The sequence below is a fragment of the Rhagoletis zephyria genome, unplaced genomic scaffold (genome assembly GCF_001687245.7).
Source record: "Rhagoletis zephyria isolate East Lansing unplaced genomic scaffold, Rhagoletis_zephyria_1.1 Rzeph_scaffold_00796, whole genome shotgun sequence".
NCBI classification, from domain to species: Eukaryota; Metazoa; Arthropoda; class Insecta; order Diptera; family Tephritidae; genus Rhagoletis; species Rhagoletis zephyria.
In genome coordinates, this window is record NW_016157880.1 from 88,158 (window position 1) to 105,646 (window position 17,489).

Consider the following 17,489-nt stretch of genomic DNA (forward strand, 5'->3'; position numbering starts at 1 on the left):
CCCGCGACGACGCCTTGGCCAGAAAGTGGGTAGAGTTCTGCCGGCAGGAGAAGCCATACAATTTAGACACCAGCGTAATATGCATGAAGCACTTTACGGACCACTTTTAAACACGACATGTTAAGTTGAAAACGTTGAAATACCACAAATTACAAATTAAAATCGGAGGTAAGCAAGCATCGACCACTTTCTGCAGGAAAACATGCGCTGCGAGAAGATATTATCACTTTTTTGGCACCTGCAATACAAACACAAAAATTCTAAATAGTTAATTAATAAGACCTATTCATTTGAACACATTTCAAGAGTGGGGCTGACTTCCAAAACGTCAATTGCATTGCATACGTACAAAGTATAATATCCCATAACGCCGAACTACAAAATGTGGACAATGTATACTTTTCCAAAACGCATTCGAAAAGTTATCGAAACGCATCGCCAGAGCAATCAGCGCATCAGAAACAAAGTTGATGCTTCATTTGTTTTTGGTTACCATTGGTGTTTTAAAAATAGAAAATTCAGAAAAATTGTTCATTGCTAAATTGAATATTTAAAATATGCAATGTATGAGGTTGCAATGCGTTGCAATTCTGCATTTACAAACAGTTTGAATACCGCAGTATAATAGTTTCCAAACATTGTATTGATACGTTTTGGAAGTCAGCCTGGTTGTATATTTTTTGTTAACGTAGTGCTTAATTTGCTATATTCAAAGATGGCTTGATAAATTGGTGAATCGAGAAGAAAACACGTTTTCTCACTGCAAATTCACAACTGTCAACTCATTGTTCTTCGTCATACTCTTTGTTTACCCGTTGCCACAAATGTCATTCTGCGGGAATGCGCAATCTTGTATTCTATCGTTCTTGCCTCGTGCTAGTAGTAAAAAACAAGATAAACCAAGAAAACACGACTAACAATGTGAGGAATTGTTGAATATGCCGAGTGCCCGTAGGTGTTGAATATTTCATATTTACCTACAAACTTCCTGCCGCTACAATCTGACTTAATTTTATTAATTTTGCTAATACCACCGGTGTGGCCTGTGTCAACAAACATCGGTCATATCGGCACCAAACCACGACCCCCAACTTTAAATGCACACACACAAATCATAATTTCCACTATTCTTTTTATTAAACAAAACACAATAGCAATGTTTTTTACACAAGTAATCTTTGAGGGTGGTAAATAATCCAGGTGAATGTATAATAAATCCAGCCGATGCAGTTGCTGGACATTTATGAGCCCGCAATGATATTATTGATGTCAATGTAAAGAAGCTTCACAACGAAACCGAGAGAGCTAATCTTACCGAATTTTACCTCATCCACGTTTTTTCTAGTGGCCTTCAGAGTTTATAGGCGGGTAATGACTGCATCTAGCTCCTTTCGCTGCAATTTAATTTTTTTTGCTAATAAAGGGCAACTTTTTTGGCAATTGTGCACTTTAGCTGGCCACCGAAAATTTCCCCAAAGGAGGAAATCGATTTCATTTAACCGTTCAAAAGTTATTGACAAAAAACCGTTTCGTTCAGGTCAACTTTGTTAACTGTTAACACTGAAATCATATTAATAAACGCACGAAATGAATGCATATTGGTATATACGTGTTCACTATGGTTTACTTTAACAGAATTTGTAGCATAAAATTACGAAAATAACCAACTTATTGAAATATCAAAGCGAAAACTATTCCCGAAAAACCAGCGTCTCATTTCTTCTGCTAGTTGTAATCAAAACATGTAGGTGTTTGGTGTTGCCAATTTATTATTACCAGAAAAGGCTTTAAATAGTGATGCCAGTTGCAATAAATGTGGAAGATTTTAAGTTTTTTACAAAAAAATTAATTACATTAAATTTAGATTGCGTTTATATTTCCGTTATGTATATAAGGATCCGCCCATTCACAAGTCTATTTCCTTATGTAATTCTGTTTGTAATTACTCGATTTATTTATTGTGCGTAAGAATATTCAAAATGGTGAGTATTTTGGGCATAACAACTTTCCGCGTAGGCGGCATTCGGCCGCGCTTAGCGATCATAACCCTTACTGCGCAGAATTCTGCTTTCTGTTTTGCCGGAGAAGATGGCAGAACTTCTTTCAGAGTAGGCGGCCTTCGGCCACACTTAGTAATCATAACCCTTAATATGCAGAATTCTAATTTCTGTGTTGTCGAAGAAGAGTGTCAAAACTTCTTTCTGCGTAGGCGGCCTTCGGCCGCGCTTAGGGATCTTAACCTTTACTACGCAGAATTCTCCTTTCTGTGTTGCCGAATAAGAGTGGCAGAACTTATTTCTGCGTAAGTGGCATCCGGCCGCGCTTAGGGATCATAACCCTTACTACGCAGAATTCTCCTTTCTGTGTTGCCGAATAAGAGTGGCAGAACTTATTTCTGCGTAAGTGGCATCCGGCCGCGCTTAGGGATCATAACCCTTACTACGCAGAATTCTCCTTTCTTTGTTGCCGAAGAAGAGTGGCGGAACTTCTTTCTGCGTAGGCGGCCTTTGGCTTCGCTTAGGGATCATAACCCTTGCTACGCAGAAGTCTCCTTTCTGTGTTGCCAGGAAAGAGTGGCAGAACCTCTTACTGCGTAGGCAGCCTTCGGCCGCGCTTAGGGGTCATAACCCTTACTACGCAGAATTCTCCTTTCTGTGTTGCCGAAGAAGAGTGGCAGAACTTCTTTCTACGTGGGCGGCCTTCGGCCGCGCTTAGGGATCATAACCCTTACTACGCAGAATTCTCCTTTCTGTGTTGCCGAAGAAGAGTGGCAGAACTTCTTTCTACGTGGGCGGCCTTCGGCCGCGCTTAGGGATCATAACCCTTATTACGCAAAATCCTCCTTTCTGTGTTGCCGAAGAAGAGTGGCAGAACTTCTTTCTACGTGGGCGGCCTTCGGCCGCGCTTAGGGATCATAACCCTTATTACGCAAAATCCTCCTTTCTGTGTTGCCGAAGAAGAGTGGCAGAACTTCTTTCTACGTGGGCGGCCTTCGGCCGCGCTTAGGGATCATAACCCTTATTACGCAAAATCCTCCTTTCTGTGTTGCCGAAGAAGAGTGGCAGAACTTCTTTCTACGTGGGCGGCCTTCGGCCGCGCTTAGGGATCATAACCCTTATTACGCAAAATCCTCCTTTCTGTGTTGCCGAAGAAGAGTGGCAGAACTTCTTTCTGCGTAGGCGGCCTTTGGCTGCGCTTAGGGATCATAACCCTTGCTAAGCAGAAGTCGCCTTTCTGTGTTGCCAGGAAAGAGTGGCAGAACCTCTTTCTGCGTAGGCAGCCTTCGGCCGCGCTTAGGGATCATAACCCTTACTACGCAGAATTCTCCTTTCTGTGTTGCTGAAGAAGAGTGGCAGAACTTATTTCTGCGTAAGTGGCATTCGGCCGCGCTTAGGGATCATAACCCTTACTACGCAGAATTCTCCTTTCTGTGTTGCTGAAGAAGAGTGGCAGAACTTATTTCTGCGTAAGTGGCATTCGGCCGCGCTTAGGGATCATAACCCTTACTACGCAGAATTCTCCTTTCTGTGTTGCTGAAGAAGAGTGGCAGAACTTATTTCTGCGTAAGTGGCATTCGGCCGCGCTTAGGGATCATAACCCTTACTACGCAGAATTCTCCTTTCTGTGTTGCTGAAGAAGAGTGGCAGAACTTATTTCTGCGTAAGTGGCATTCGGCCGCGCTTAGGGATCATAACCCTTACTACGCAGAATTCTCCTTTCTGTGTTGCTGAAGAAGAGTGGCAGAACTTATTTCTGCGTAAGTGGCATTCGGCCGCGCTTAGGGATCATAACCCTTACTACGCAGAATTCTCCTTTCTGTGTTGCTGAAGAAGAGTGGCAGAACTTATTTCTGCGTAAGTGGCATTCGGCCGCGCTTAGGGATCATAACCCTTACTACGCAGAATTCTCCTTTCTGTGTTGCCAGAGAAGAGCGGCAGAACTTCTTTCTGCGTAGGCGGCTTTAAATTTGTTGCAATTGGCATCACTAATTAAAGCATTTTCTAATAATAAAAAATGCGTGTGTAACACCGTACACACGATAGAAGTGAAACTTCTTAAAAAAGGTGTGAGTACCAGGTACCTACTCACGAAATTGGATATGTTTACGGTTCGGCAAACCATTAGGCGATTGATAAATAGGTTTGGTTACATATAATTATTTATTATATAATTTCTTTATTAATTTTCCGGTAACACAACCTTATATGAATTCGCGCTTCTACCATCCATAGGAGCGGGTTGTAATGGAGGTAATTGTATGTTTAACAAATAAGAGAAATTGTTTATAATGCAATCAATATATCCTTACGAATTCGCCATTACCAAGGCACTAAGTAACGTACGCACTTTGTTTGCAAAATGCATTTACTTAAGTTGAAAGAAGACAAATACCTTTGTTCGGCATTTATTCTTACTCGCTTTCTATCTTCCAAGGGGAGTTCATATATTCTTATCATGAATTCATATATATATTCATGTGGTAGCAAGAGTATAAAAACATAAAATTACCTTATAAATTAAAAGCTAAGTATCACATGTATGCGTAGTCCAAATCACGAAATCATTTCATCGATCTGAGTAAAAACTGAGTGCATAAACTCTATTTCGCGTTAATTGAAATCATGAAATGGTGTTCATTCATTCAGTTTCTACTCAAACGCATGAAATGATTTCATGAATTGGCCTACGCATTATGGTAGTAAATGACAGAATGAATTACAACAAACACATCTGTTTTTACATAATGCAAGCCNATGAATTGGCCTACGCATAATGGTAGTAAATGACAGAATGAATTATAACAAACACATCCTCTTGACATAATGCAAGCCCAAAACGTTGGTTCAAATCAATCCGCAATGAAGTGTGACGTTTTGTCTACAAACATTGCAATTTTGCGAGCAGTCTCATTGTAAAATCTCATTTTTACGAAAATTCCAACTGCTCCTGTAACACTACCTTATATAAGTTGGCCTTGCTATCATCCGCACNGAAAAAAAAATGTACTGAGCTATAACTTTACATTACATAAAAAAATTGCTCATTTAATAAAGATTTCAGAAAGGTGCCACACTTACTGTTTTGAATAGAAAAAAAAAAAGTTATAGCCGCTTTTGTGGGTAAAGGACTGAGGCACGCTAGAATGTATTTAATAGATTTAAATTGAATTTGCTCTTGTTACCGTCAAATGACATGCTAAATAGTACAAAGGTACATTATTACCTGCTCTTGACATTATTTTGTGTTACCGTAGGCCTTTCCGCCTGCGCCAAAGACGAGAGGTGTCAAATGGGCACAATCGCGATCAGGATAGACTGGAGACGAGGCCTCGCCAGTTGCCCACTGCCTTTCGCACGGGCCAGCTTATTCGCGAAATACAGATATTAAGGCCAATAACCTCAGTTTGTCCTACGGCCATCGTGAAGATAGAGGCTCGCGGACGACATCACTTGGTACGTGCGTTAATCGACGTATGCACGCCGATGTCGATTATATCCTCAGACTTAGTAAGAGATCTTCGCCCAGATGCTATAAATTCTGGCTCCCAACGTGGATGTCTATTACGTCTGCGCGGAAAACATGGCCAGAACAAGAGGTTGGCTATTCACGCTAAAATATTCCGAAATTATTCTCGTGGCAGCTCCACCAACAGCGTCGATCCATCTATTTCAACAGCGTTCCATTCACATAAGGCAAGCGGACCCAAACTTTCACACCGCGACTCCGATTCGGCTAGTATTGGGAGCCGACGTGTACCCGGATGTTGTGCTGCAGGGCACGCTCCCAAACAGCTTCGGACCCCTTATGGCTCAAAGCACTATTTTTGGCTGGATGCTTTCTGGCGATTTTTGCTCTTAAACCGACCAGCAATATTTATGTTCAATGAATTTTAATACTAAAAATAATGAACTTTAAATGAAATTTTAATGCTAATAACAATAAATTTTATATGAATATTTGCAGTGAAATGAACAACCACACCTTTTATTTACAAGTATTTTTTCCATTTTTCTTTCCATTAGCTAGGAGACTAAGGCGTGGACCAAAGGAACTTTGAGGCATCCTTCCACTGGGAATAATAATAATCTTTTTATTGCAAATGAATTGTTACTTTACATATATTTTAGAGCTGTTTCTTCTACTTCTTGGTACTTAGTCAGGCGTGGTGGCTAAGGCGCTCGACCGATGTTGTTGATAGCAAGGGGGCATGTTAAGGCCTTCATGCCAAACCAAATAATTTAAAGATCGAACCGGCCTAATGTAAAAGTGCATTGACTTAAGCTGAGCTCACAAACACACTTAGGCATATATACGGCCTACCTTTATTGCTACGCCGTTAGCAAATACATTTATTATTCCCCGTTGTAATATAATTTCGTTAAGTTTCCCCTCCGAGCAATTGGCTGCCGGCGGGTAATTATTAATTTTGTCAAAACGGGGCACTTTCACTTCTTTCGCGACATCAACGACACCGGACGACTTCAGCCATCACACCTGCAGCGATACATATTAAAAGGTAATAATATTGTACACCCACTGCATTATTACATAATAAAGTCAATTGAAATCATAGCTATAACTAATAAACTTGGTTGTGTTTCATTTATTTTCTATTTTCAATCACCATTGGTGCTACTGCGGGAGTTGCGACCCATTTGTACACCAATTGTTCACTAGTAATACGCTGTAACATCAAAGAAAATTAAAAACGAATTTTCTCGGAAAATTTACGTGATGGAATTTTTTATTTTTACTTTTTTTGGAGCTTAGTACCTACTACCTACCAAAATTTTAAATTAATTTTTTAAGGGAGATACCATCGTAGGCCTGTGTTATCTATAAGTCTGGAATGGTATGGTTAAAAATTATTCCTGATCTTTGTGAAGAGGAATCCTTAGAAAAGAGGAAGAGCAGTTAATCTACACAGAAAAATTTATATGTATAAGTATATGGGCAAATCTAAAAAATAGGTACACTTTACAAAAAAAAATTTAAATTTTTAAATTTGTAAGCACACCTATTTTTTATACACCATTTTATTCGTAATCTCCTAATAAATCGATTGGCTCCGGTTTTCGAGATAACGGTACTTGAAAATTTAATTAAACTTTAGCTATTTTAGAAATAACTCCCTCAGTTTTGAAGTTATTTTACTAAAATTTTGCACATACGGGTTTTTTAATATTCCTAAATTATTCCTTAAAATTTTTGAAATGGGTTCACTTTAACATATAGCTCCAATACAACAGATATGTGTTTTTGCGCTAAACTCTAATTTTATATCTGAATAAGAAATTGTATGCATGCTATATGTTAAAGTGAACCTATAGTAAATTTTTACCTGCTTAATTGGAGGAGTTATAACGCAAAACAATGTCTCTGAACAATTAGTTGTATGAAATATAGATGTTAGAGTGAACTGATTTCGACGATCTTAAGAGATAATGAACGAAAAATTAAAATACAAGCGTGTGCAAAATTTCAGTAAAACGTCCTTAAAACGAAGTAATATTTTTTATAAAATAGTTAAAATTTAAGCAAAGTTTCAAGTACCGCTATCTCCAAAAGTGGAGCCAATCGGGGAAACTGGGGATCCCATTGAATTTAGTAGGCTCCAATTAAGTACGACCAACTATCAGAACCTTTGTCGAAAAAATTTGATTTGATACCACGCTCGAAATATTCTGGCTACAAGAAGGCGCATAATTAAAAGTACTAAATCAGGATTTTAACACACTTCTAGAGAAATTTTTTTTGAAGCATTTTACACGTATATGTAACGTTATAAGGACTATTAGTTATAAAAATATTTAGATCTTTTCGACGTATTTTTCAAATGTACCTGCAATTAAGATATTTTGGAATAAAAATAACGCTCAAGATAGCAGAATATTTTATGTTTAAAAGTTGGTTTATTCTGAAAGCACACCTCATGCTGAGGTATACAATTTTTCGTAATTGTTTGCAGCATACAATGCATACTTAAAAAGTTTCTATGCTTCAAAAACTTTACGCGTTAAACCGAAAATTTTGAAAATTATGAAATGTGGAGTCACAGACTTTGAGTTACTTGCCATTTCGTTATTTTTTAATGCACGCTTTTCTTACTTACTAAATATAAAATGTACCCATAAATGCTAAATGCTTCTTCAAAAGTTATGACATAATTAAGTATGCCTCTCCCTAAAAATGACATAAAATAAAATAAAACTTATTAATATACCATGCTTTTATAAATGGACTAGGTTAGGTTACGTGGTTGGAGTGGCTGCCCCGCGCAGAACGCGGAGCACACGTGGGCTGAAAAAGCCCGTTGTGATACCATTGGCCAAAACCATATGCTTATTTACCTTCTTTAGTAATTGAACCACCGAGTGCGTTTTATATAGCACAAAAAGTCGAGGACATTCGCCGAGTTCAAATCAGCTAAACAATCTAGAAAGTACTTGTTGAAGGATTGGTTGCGCGTGTTGGCCAAGGCGGGACAATAGCAGAGATAGTGTCTCCACCTCTTCCTCGTCCCTGCAACTCCGACAAAAATCATTGGTGGGGTATCCTAGCCTTTTTCCGTGTGTGCCCATCAGGCAGTGTCCGGTGATTACCCCGACTGCTAATCTGAGTGAGGAGCGGTCCAGCCGAGTATGAGCTATGGATCGCTTTACATCGATCTTTGGCCAAATTTGCCTGGTAGTAGCCCACCTGGTGTTTACCTCCTCGATGAGTTCAGCCTTTAGTCTGTGTTTGCAGGAGGTTAGAGGTATGCCCGCATTCTGACCAGAATTGACATCAGATATTTCCGTCCCCATCCTTGCAAGGTCGTCGGCTAAGCAGTTGCCAGGAATGTCCCTATGTCCAGGGACCCATACAACAGTAAAGGAGCATTTTAATGCCAGCAAGTTGAGAATCTTCCTGCATTCTATGGCTACTTTGAAGGTTGTGCCATTAGAATTGAGAGATTTGATAGCAGCCTGGCTGTCAGAATAGATATCAATAGGCCGTCCTGGAGGGGCGGAGGTTATGATCCATCGAGCCACCTCCATTATGGCGTTTAATTCAGCTTGAAAAACACTACAATGGTCCGGTAAGCGAAAACTGAGGTTAAGCGCGAGTTCGTCAGGGTCAGATCCCGCTCCCTACTCTTTTGTTAAGCTTAGAAGCATCTGTATATATGGCCGCAGACCCTGGGTTCAGGTCTGTGGCCCCCTCCCATTCATTCCTCTCTGGGATTCTTGTGAAAAATTTGTTGTCTAAACAGAGTAGAGGAGTGATATAATCGATCTGTAGTAGATTATCCGCTAAAGTTTGAGTGCGTTTTGAAATAACTCACTCAGTACTGGAATATGTTTGTCCGTTGCCCCGATTGCTATGTCATCAGCGTATGCTATGACTTGACAACCGGCGCCCTTTAGGTTTAGAAGCAGGGTGTTCGATGTTAGATTCCAGAGTGGAGGGGAGATTGGGGGGGTGCCTCTGGTCACATACTTTGTAATGGAACCATCCCCCAGTTCTGATAGAGTAGTTCTCTTTTCGAAAAGGAGCCCAACAAAATCCACCAGAACCCGCTGCACCCCCGCCATAAGAAGGGAGTTAACAACAGACTACGGCTAGACATTGTTAAGCGCAACCTCGATATCGAGAAAAACTCCGAGCGTGTATTCTTTTAAGGCAAATCCTTTTTCAATGGTCGATACGATTTCGTGGAGTGCGGTATCGACGGATTTTCCCTTGGAATATGCAGGCTGGTTCGGGGAGAGGTTGTCAGTTTTTATATTCCGTCGAATATATTCGTCAATGAGCCTCTAGAGTTTTAAGAAAGAATGAACTGAGACTTATAGGCCTGAAAACCTTCGGTTTCACATGAGCGGCCTTGCCTCCTTTTGGTAGTAATACTGCCTTTGCCTTTTTCCACTTATGTGGTATATGAATCAGGGTTAGGCAGGCTGTAAAAATCTGAGAAAGCAGGGGGCACAGTATGTCCTTAGCTTCCTGGAGATTTGTAGGGCTGAAAGGATATTAAAGCCCATTCCACCCTCTCATCACTTACGACGTCCCCAACGGTTTCACCCAGAGAAAATTAGGTCCTGGAACCGGGAGAAAATCCGGAGTTGTCGTCCGAGCAGCCCGGGAAGTGAGCGCTCATAAGCACCTCCAGCATTTCGTTACATGATGTCGTCCAGTCACCGTTAGGCTTCTGGATAGGGTTTACACTTGAAGAGGATTTCGAGAGAACTTTCCTCAGTCTTTTGGCTTCGGAGTTCTCTTCTATGTTGTTGCAGAAGTTTCGCCAAGATTCACGTTTCGCCCTTTTTATGGCCTTCTTGTAAACTTTGAGTGCGTCTTTGTAGGGTTGCCAAAGACCTGTTCGCTGAGGGTGATTGAAAAGCCTCCTGTTTTTCCTCAGTGCTGAAATCTCAGGATTCCACAACTGGGGTTTCTTTTTACCCTTCGGGAGAGTTCTTGGGCAGGAGGCTTTGAAAGCAGCATTACAGGCATTTGTCATAAAGTTCAGTTCTTCATCAGTTTTTGACGATGGGTCCAGCTCACCGAGAGAAACACCATTTGTATTCGAGAGACTCGCTTCATCAGGTCTTAACGATAAGCAGAACTTATCGTGAAAAGAGTATCTGCGTAGAGAGGCCGACAGCGAATTTCTATACTTTGCCCATTCGGTTCGCTTTCTGTTCCTGTATGCTGTTAGATTAGCAGGATCACAATTGAGATTGAAACTAATGTAGAGGTGGTTAGAAAAAGAGTGTTCTTTGGACACCTGCCAGTCACTTATCTGATCACACAAACCACTCGACACAAGGGTGATGTCCAGCACTTCCCTACTAACAGAGGTCACAAAGGTGGGATCGTTCCCACGGTTATAGTAAGAGTATATAAAAGAATAAGGTCAAGCAAACACTCACCTAGGGAGTTGGTGTCGCTTGAGCCCCAGATCGTGTTATGTCAATTAGTGTCGGCCCCTATTATGACCGGCAGCTTTCTGCGAATTGCTTCCTTCAAAGCTTCTTCCAGTCTATAGGGTGGAAAATAATGGCTGTCGTGGGCCATGTAAGTTTTCGCCAGCCAGATCACGCTCTCGTTCAGTTGTACGCTGATGCAGACAGTATCTTCGTCGCTGTATTGTGAGAGTAAAAAATGAGAATTTATTTTTTTAATTAGAATGCAAGCTCTAATTTACTGGAGCTGTTACCACCTGGTAGGCATCAGATTTCAGTCCGCAAACCTTGTTTCTGACGATCCAAGGTTCTTGGACTAGAATCGAGTCCTCAGCTTTATCACTGAGGCGAAGAAGGGGAGCAGCAGAGGCTGCCTTTTAGTGGTGCAGATTAATTTGCAGGATCTGCACCATCCTCAGAATCGGTTATGTCCATTTCTTCTAGCTCCCGCCGCCGAGCGGGATGTCATTGTCCTCCTCCTACGGTCCGGATACCGGAAGCTGGTCCTCGTCCAGAGTTGCCCAACGACTGTAGACCGACCCTACGTAGGCAGATACTGAGCCCGTGACGCTCTCAGTATCTGTCGCAGTATCGGATACACTCGTTGGTGGGTCCACAAGTTCACTCGTGGTATTTCCTGTGTACCCCGTGCTGCCTGCCACCGATGCCGACTCGAGGGCCGCAGGCCCGCTCGAGGCGTTGCCTGTCTCCTCTTTTTGCTGATCCGGTCTCTGGTGGATTTTTACTGTAATGCAGTAAAAGCCGTAGCTAATTACCCCACCACAATCCTCGAGAACTGTGACAGAAGCATCGTTGATGACAAAGCCAACAAAACGCTGCTTCACCTTGGTCTCGCCAACTCGGACTATCCTCCAATCGCTGGTGGGCAGTCGTTCGTTGCCCAGTCGGATGAACTCGAGTATCTCTGCCAGTTTTGACGGCTCAGCTGGTACCCAGGCCCAGGCTCGCGGCCTATTAGGGATTTCATCCATATGGACAGCAACTAAGTTTGCCCCGGGCCACAGCTGTCCAATCGTGGAGATAGCTGCCTTATTGAGCCGGACCGCGCGCTCATCGGCGTACGCTACCAGCCTATATCACCCTTGATGCCATCCGGCATCCCGGACGACTGGTGCAGGGCCGTGGTACTTCTGGAGTATCCTTTTATATACCCTGCATAAACCCATCAGGACGGACTTCCAGTTGTCCCTTGTAATGTGGCCGTCCGGATGACCATTTGCCAACACCGGCAGCGGGTGGTGCTCTTTGACGGCTTCACTGAACGGCTTCGTGTTGGATACGGCCATAGACGGACGATTAGAGGGAGAGGAAGTCCTAAGCCGTTTGGATCCACTCGAGGTGTCCTCCTGAGGTCGCTGTACCTTGGAGGCAAGGTCCTTCCTTAGGTTTGCCCGAGTGGGTAGTTTGTCCTTCCCGCCTTTCCCGGAGGATCGCTTGTCGCTGGCGGCGTAGACTCCTTTTTGCTCCTCCGTCAGTTGGTCATGCGGGATGACCCCCAATCTTTTGATGACCTTAAGGACTGCAATTCGGTCACGCTGGGCCCCGACGGAGGGCGAAATTCTGATTGCTGCTTTGGAGCAGCCGGGGCGCAGATCGAGGTAATTTGACCCCGTCGTCGAGGATTTACCCGCTGGAGTGGTCCTCTGCTTGACCATGGAGGACTTGTGATCGACCACTTCACCTTGAAATTTCAGTATGCCCTAGATGGGCATGGGAGAGGAGGCCTTCCGCAGCTTTTCCGCAGGCTTCGACTTTCCCACACGGGGTATAGTTCCACCAGCATCTCTGGAGGTTTGCTTTCTCTCCGGGGGTTTAGAAATCCTTCCAGCTTCTGCGGAAGCCCGAAGTTGCTTGGGCCATTCAGGCCCTTTCGGTTCCGTCGATGCGGTTTCCGAGGTCGTTAGTGTTCATCGCCGTGCCCAGCGGCGGCACTACCCGTGCAGGGTTCCGAGGCTACTTTATTTTTTGTGTTCATTTTTCTGGTTCTTTGGCCACCTATTGAGCCGAGGCCTTTCGGTGGCCGGAAAATAATAAAAGGGGTCGACCACGGCAGAGCCCCATGCCGCAGCAAGTCCACCGTTACTCCCGGAGGCGGACAGGTATTATTATAAGCCTGAATTGATACAAAGGCTAATATATGTATTGATGTGGGTATATGAATAACGACCGCTTAAAATTGATCTCAAATTTGTACTTTCGCTGTAGAAATTTAAGGTCTATGTTATGTAGTTTGACTACCGTCAACTAAATCTAATGCTTTGTATTGCATGCACTCCACGTTTATTGTTTTCAATCTCATAAATTGTTTATAATGACTTTTGCTAAAATTTCAACATCAAAAGTTATCAAAACAAATTTTATGGGACTGAGAAATATTAATTTCTAATTTTTAGACCATTTTTAAAGGTCTGGTAAATTAAAAAGTTTTTTTTATTTTATTTACTATACATTCTTGTTTCTTTTCCACAATATTTTTTCATTGAAAACGGCCTCCAGCTCAATAAAATTGTTGAATATAATTGTTATAAGGCCATAAATAACAAAAACAAACACCTTGGATGAGCACACCTAAAAGCTAAACATTCTAAAAATAGAATTAGTAGGTTTTTGCTACAACAAAACCGACAACCACATAATCAAGTGTTAATTGCAGCCGAATAACTGCGCTTAATTGTAGTGGGCTCACATGAATTAAATAAAATTAAAAAAATTATAAATGAACTAAAAAGTAGAAAGCAATATATCTCAGTCCCATAGAATTTGTTTTGATAACTTTTAAACAGTTTATGAGGTTGGAAACGAAAAACGTATTGCACATGCAATACAAAGCATTACATTTAATTGACGGTAGTCAAACTACATAACATAGACCTAATATTTTTACAGAGAAAGTAAAAATTTGAGATCGATTTTAAGCGGTTGTTATTCATATACCCACATACATACATATATTACTCTTCATATCAATTCAGGTTTATTACATGCGCCTGTATATGCACCACATACACATTCTAATGTGTGAAATTCAGTTTGTATGGGAGGTGCCACGCCCAATACTCCCATTTTTCCCATGAGTTTGGCGTTGATATTATATATCTCTATACTAAGTTGCAGCACTCTACGATGAATACTTCCAGAGATATGTTGTGTGAAAACTTTAGTTTGTATGGGAGGTGCCACGCCCAATACTCCCATTTTTCCCATGAGTTTGGCGTTGATATTATATATCTCTATACTAAGTTGCAGCACTCTACGATGAATACTTCCAGAGATATGTTGTGTGAAAACTTTAGTTTGTATGGGAGGTGCCACGCCCAATACTCCCATTTTTCCCATGAGTTTGGCGTTGATATTATATATCTCTATACTAAGTTGCAGCACTCTACGATGAATACTTCCAGAGATATGTTGTGTGAAAACTTTAGTTTGTATGGGAGGTGCCACGCCCCTTGATATATTGAAATTATTCTTCTTCCATTATCATCCTTTGAGGGTCTAGAGTCGAGGTCCAAAATTTCAAAAATATCGGTACAGCTGTTCTCGAGTTTTTCGATAAGAAAACAACGGCTTTCAAAATATATATCAGTATAGATGGCAAATTAAAAGTATTTTTTATTTAAATGTTTCCTATGGAAAAATGTTTATGAATAGTTTTTTAAATAAATGCAGGCATTTGAAATTAGTTTCAAGAATTTTTCAAAAAAATTGGAAGTACTCAAACGTAAAAATTTGTTTTCTTTCATTTTTCAACATAAATAAATAAAAAATTTGAGCTTTTTTAAAAAATCCCCACGGGTAGGTCGACGCGAACTTTAATCATCTCTTATTTAAAAAAAATGAAACTTGAAATCGGTTCATATTTGGACTCTCAAAATTGATTTGTCCATAGCAACCTTTTTTGCCCCACTGTGGGTCGTTGGATGGAATCCCACTGAAAAAAATCTGATGAGGAAATTTGGTGATTTCCGAAATAGCTAACCCTTCTACCATTTTTATAGGTTATTGTTGTCTTTCCACAATAGTTTCGTATTAAAAACGGCCTCAAGCCCTCGGCAGGCAATGGCAAACCTTCGAATGTATTTCTGAAATGAAAGACAGCTTCTCATAAAAATATACTCTCCGTTAGGAGTCGGCGTGAAACTGTAGGTCCCTCCTCTTTGTGTGACAACATCAAGGCGCACGCCACAAATCGGAGGAGAAGCTCGGCCAAACACTATCATATGTGTAAGCGCCAATCTATTATTATTATTTTATATGACTGCCACTTCTTTACTACTGAAATATGTATATGTTTTGAATTCTTTGAGAATTTTGTGGAATAAGTTTTTAAGATGTGGGTAATTGAGGGATATTTTCCCAATTTTCTTGGGGTTTTTAACAGAGAATGTCTAACTAACTGCTGTAACTGCTTACAGTACGCTACTTGCAGATATTTTTCAATCGATGTAGTTGTCGTTTGCAAAGCAAATACTACTTGTCATGATATTGATCGGTTTTTTACTTACGCATACTCCAATCGGTTTGTGTCTGCCCGCACTCAAGTATAGAATGGAGGGATAAAGAGGGTGAGTAATTGCGCTGCTAACAAATGTCTTGTTAGGCGACTCAAATGTATACGTGCAATGCATTAATACGAACAGTGTCGCATTTATTTACCCTGCGCGATACTCATTTGTCAAACTGCCTCGTAAATGTAATATTCTCCAATCCCAAAAAAAACCTATTGTATTATATTATATTAGCAATATAAAAATATTATCTATGTATATGGTTAGATAAATTTTTCATTATGATTATTACAGATACTATATTTATTTACGTTTTCGTTTTGTTTTAAAGGTATGGGAACTTCGCAAGATCGTGCAGTTGCAGCTACAATGCATGCAGCGAAAATTGCACACTTAAATGCAATGGGACAAGGGTTCGATAACATACCGCCTACGTTGATGCAACAACATCCTGATTTTCCCAACAATTCCATTACAAACGACGTTTTTACAAATGAAGAGTGTGGAGCAGCAGACCTTTCTACTGAACCCATTTTAAAACAGCAACTTTCAAGTAGTGCTTTGCCAGGTGAAAACACTCTAGCAACTGCTTCATCAATATCAATGCGCCAAGATTCGTCCGATTTCGCAACTTCCATAGAGTGCCAGTCAAAGGAAAAAACTAAAATTCTAGATAATAAACCTCAAACTTCATATAAAGGTTTAGAAAATTTTGGGCATGAGAAAATGTTTATAGAAAAGAAAATAACGCCAAAAGCTTGAAAATCAACTTTTTACGAATGTGTATGTATGTAGTTATACACGAAAAATTAAAAAAAAATGTTGCGAAACTTGGAACCCCATATGCCCACGGTGACCATATACATACATAAATATTTGAAGTATAAATAAGTCAGAAAGTTTCATATATACACATAAATATAATTTTTCTTCGTTCGACTTCACAATACAATTAAAATTACTTTGTACAATGAAAGCACCTTCTTTTTTCGGTTGATCTTAAAATGCCATTTTAAAGATAAAATAATGTAAACAAAATATTTTTAAAAAAGATCTTTTATTTGCCCTGTGAAGTGACATAAAATAATGTAAGTTTAGGCTTTCGTTATGGTAACTAAGAAAAAAATGTCAAGGAGACTTTCTTAAATTGGTTTATCAACTTCAATAAATACGTATGTACATATGTATTTGAAATATATGTTATCTTTATCCTTTAAAAATTGTATTTAATTATTTGTCCCCAAATGCTAGTCGCACAAGTTATAATGCCTAAGAACTTCCAATTTAACCGATTATTATACTCATACGTGGATTGCTATCGACAGTGAAATTTCTCGGCAAGCTTTTTAATAATAATTTAATATGCTTGCCTGATATAAGTTGACACCAGCGAGGAGTTCATACCCTTCCAGAATATTCTGACACCCCGCTGGTCAACACGCACATCCGCTTGTCATTTCGCCATAACAACAACCAACAATAAGCAATAAATACTAACAGTAAGCAATATTCCTCTCAGCATATATCGATCAACGAAAAGTTTGGCTGACTTCCAAAAGGTATCAATACAATGTTTGGAAACTGTTATATTGCGGTATTCAAACTGTTTTTATATGCGGAGTTGCAACACATTGCAACCATATACATTGCATGTTTTAAATATTCAATATAGCAATGAACAATTTTTCTGAATTTTCCATTTCTAAAACACCAATGGTAACCAATAACAAACGAAACATCAACTTTGTTTCTGATGCGCTGATTGCTCCAGCAATGCGTTTCGATAACTTTTCGGATGCGTTTTGGAACAGTATACATTGTGAATATTTTGTAGTTCAACGTTATGGAACCTTATACTTTGTACGTATGCAAAGCAATTGACGTTTTGGAAGTCAGCCTTTATTCCCTCCGAAAAGTGCTGACACTTCGCTAGTGTGCACGCACATTCGCTTTGTCAGTTCGATGCAGCGTAAACAGATAGCGATCAACACGAGTTATTTCCCACCAAAAGCGC

The 17,489-nt window shown here is 40.4% G+C and overlaps 1 protein-coding gene across 1 annotated transcript in view; it reads left to right on the forward strand.

Moving 5' to 3' along the window:
• LOC108361575 (protein abrupt-like) overlaps positions 1-16,695 on the forward strand; it is a gene marked incomplete at its 5' end in the record, with an annotated part of 87,119 nt that extends 70,424 nt beyond the window's left edge. Inside the window, one exon of the mRNA XM_017614217.1 lies at positions 15,807-16,695. Within this exon, the coding sequence (XP_017469706.1) occupies positions 15,807-16,237 (431 nt within the window). The remainder of the gene's footprint in view (positions 1-15,806) is intronic.
• Positions 16,696-17,489: the final 794 nt, after the last annotated feature.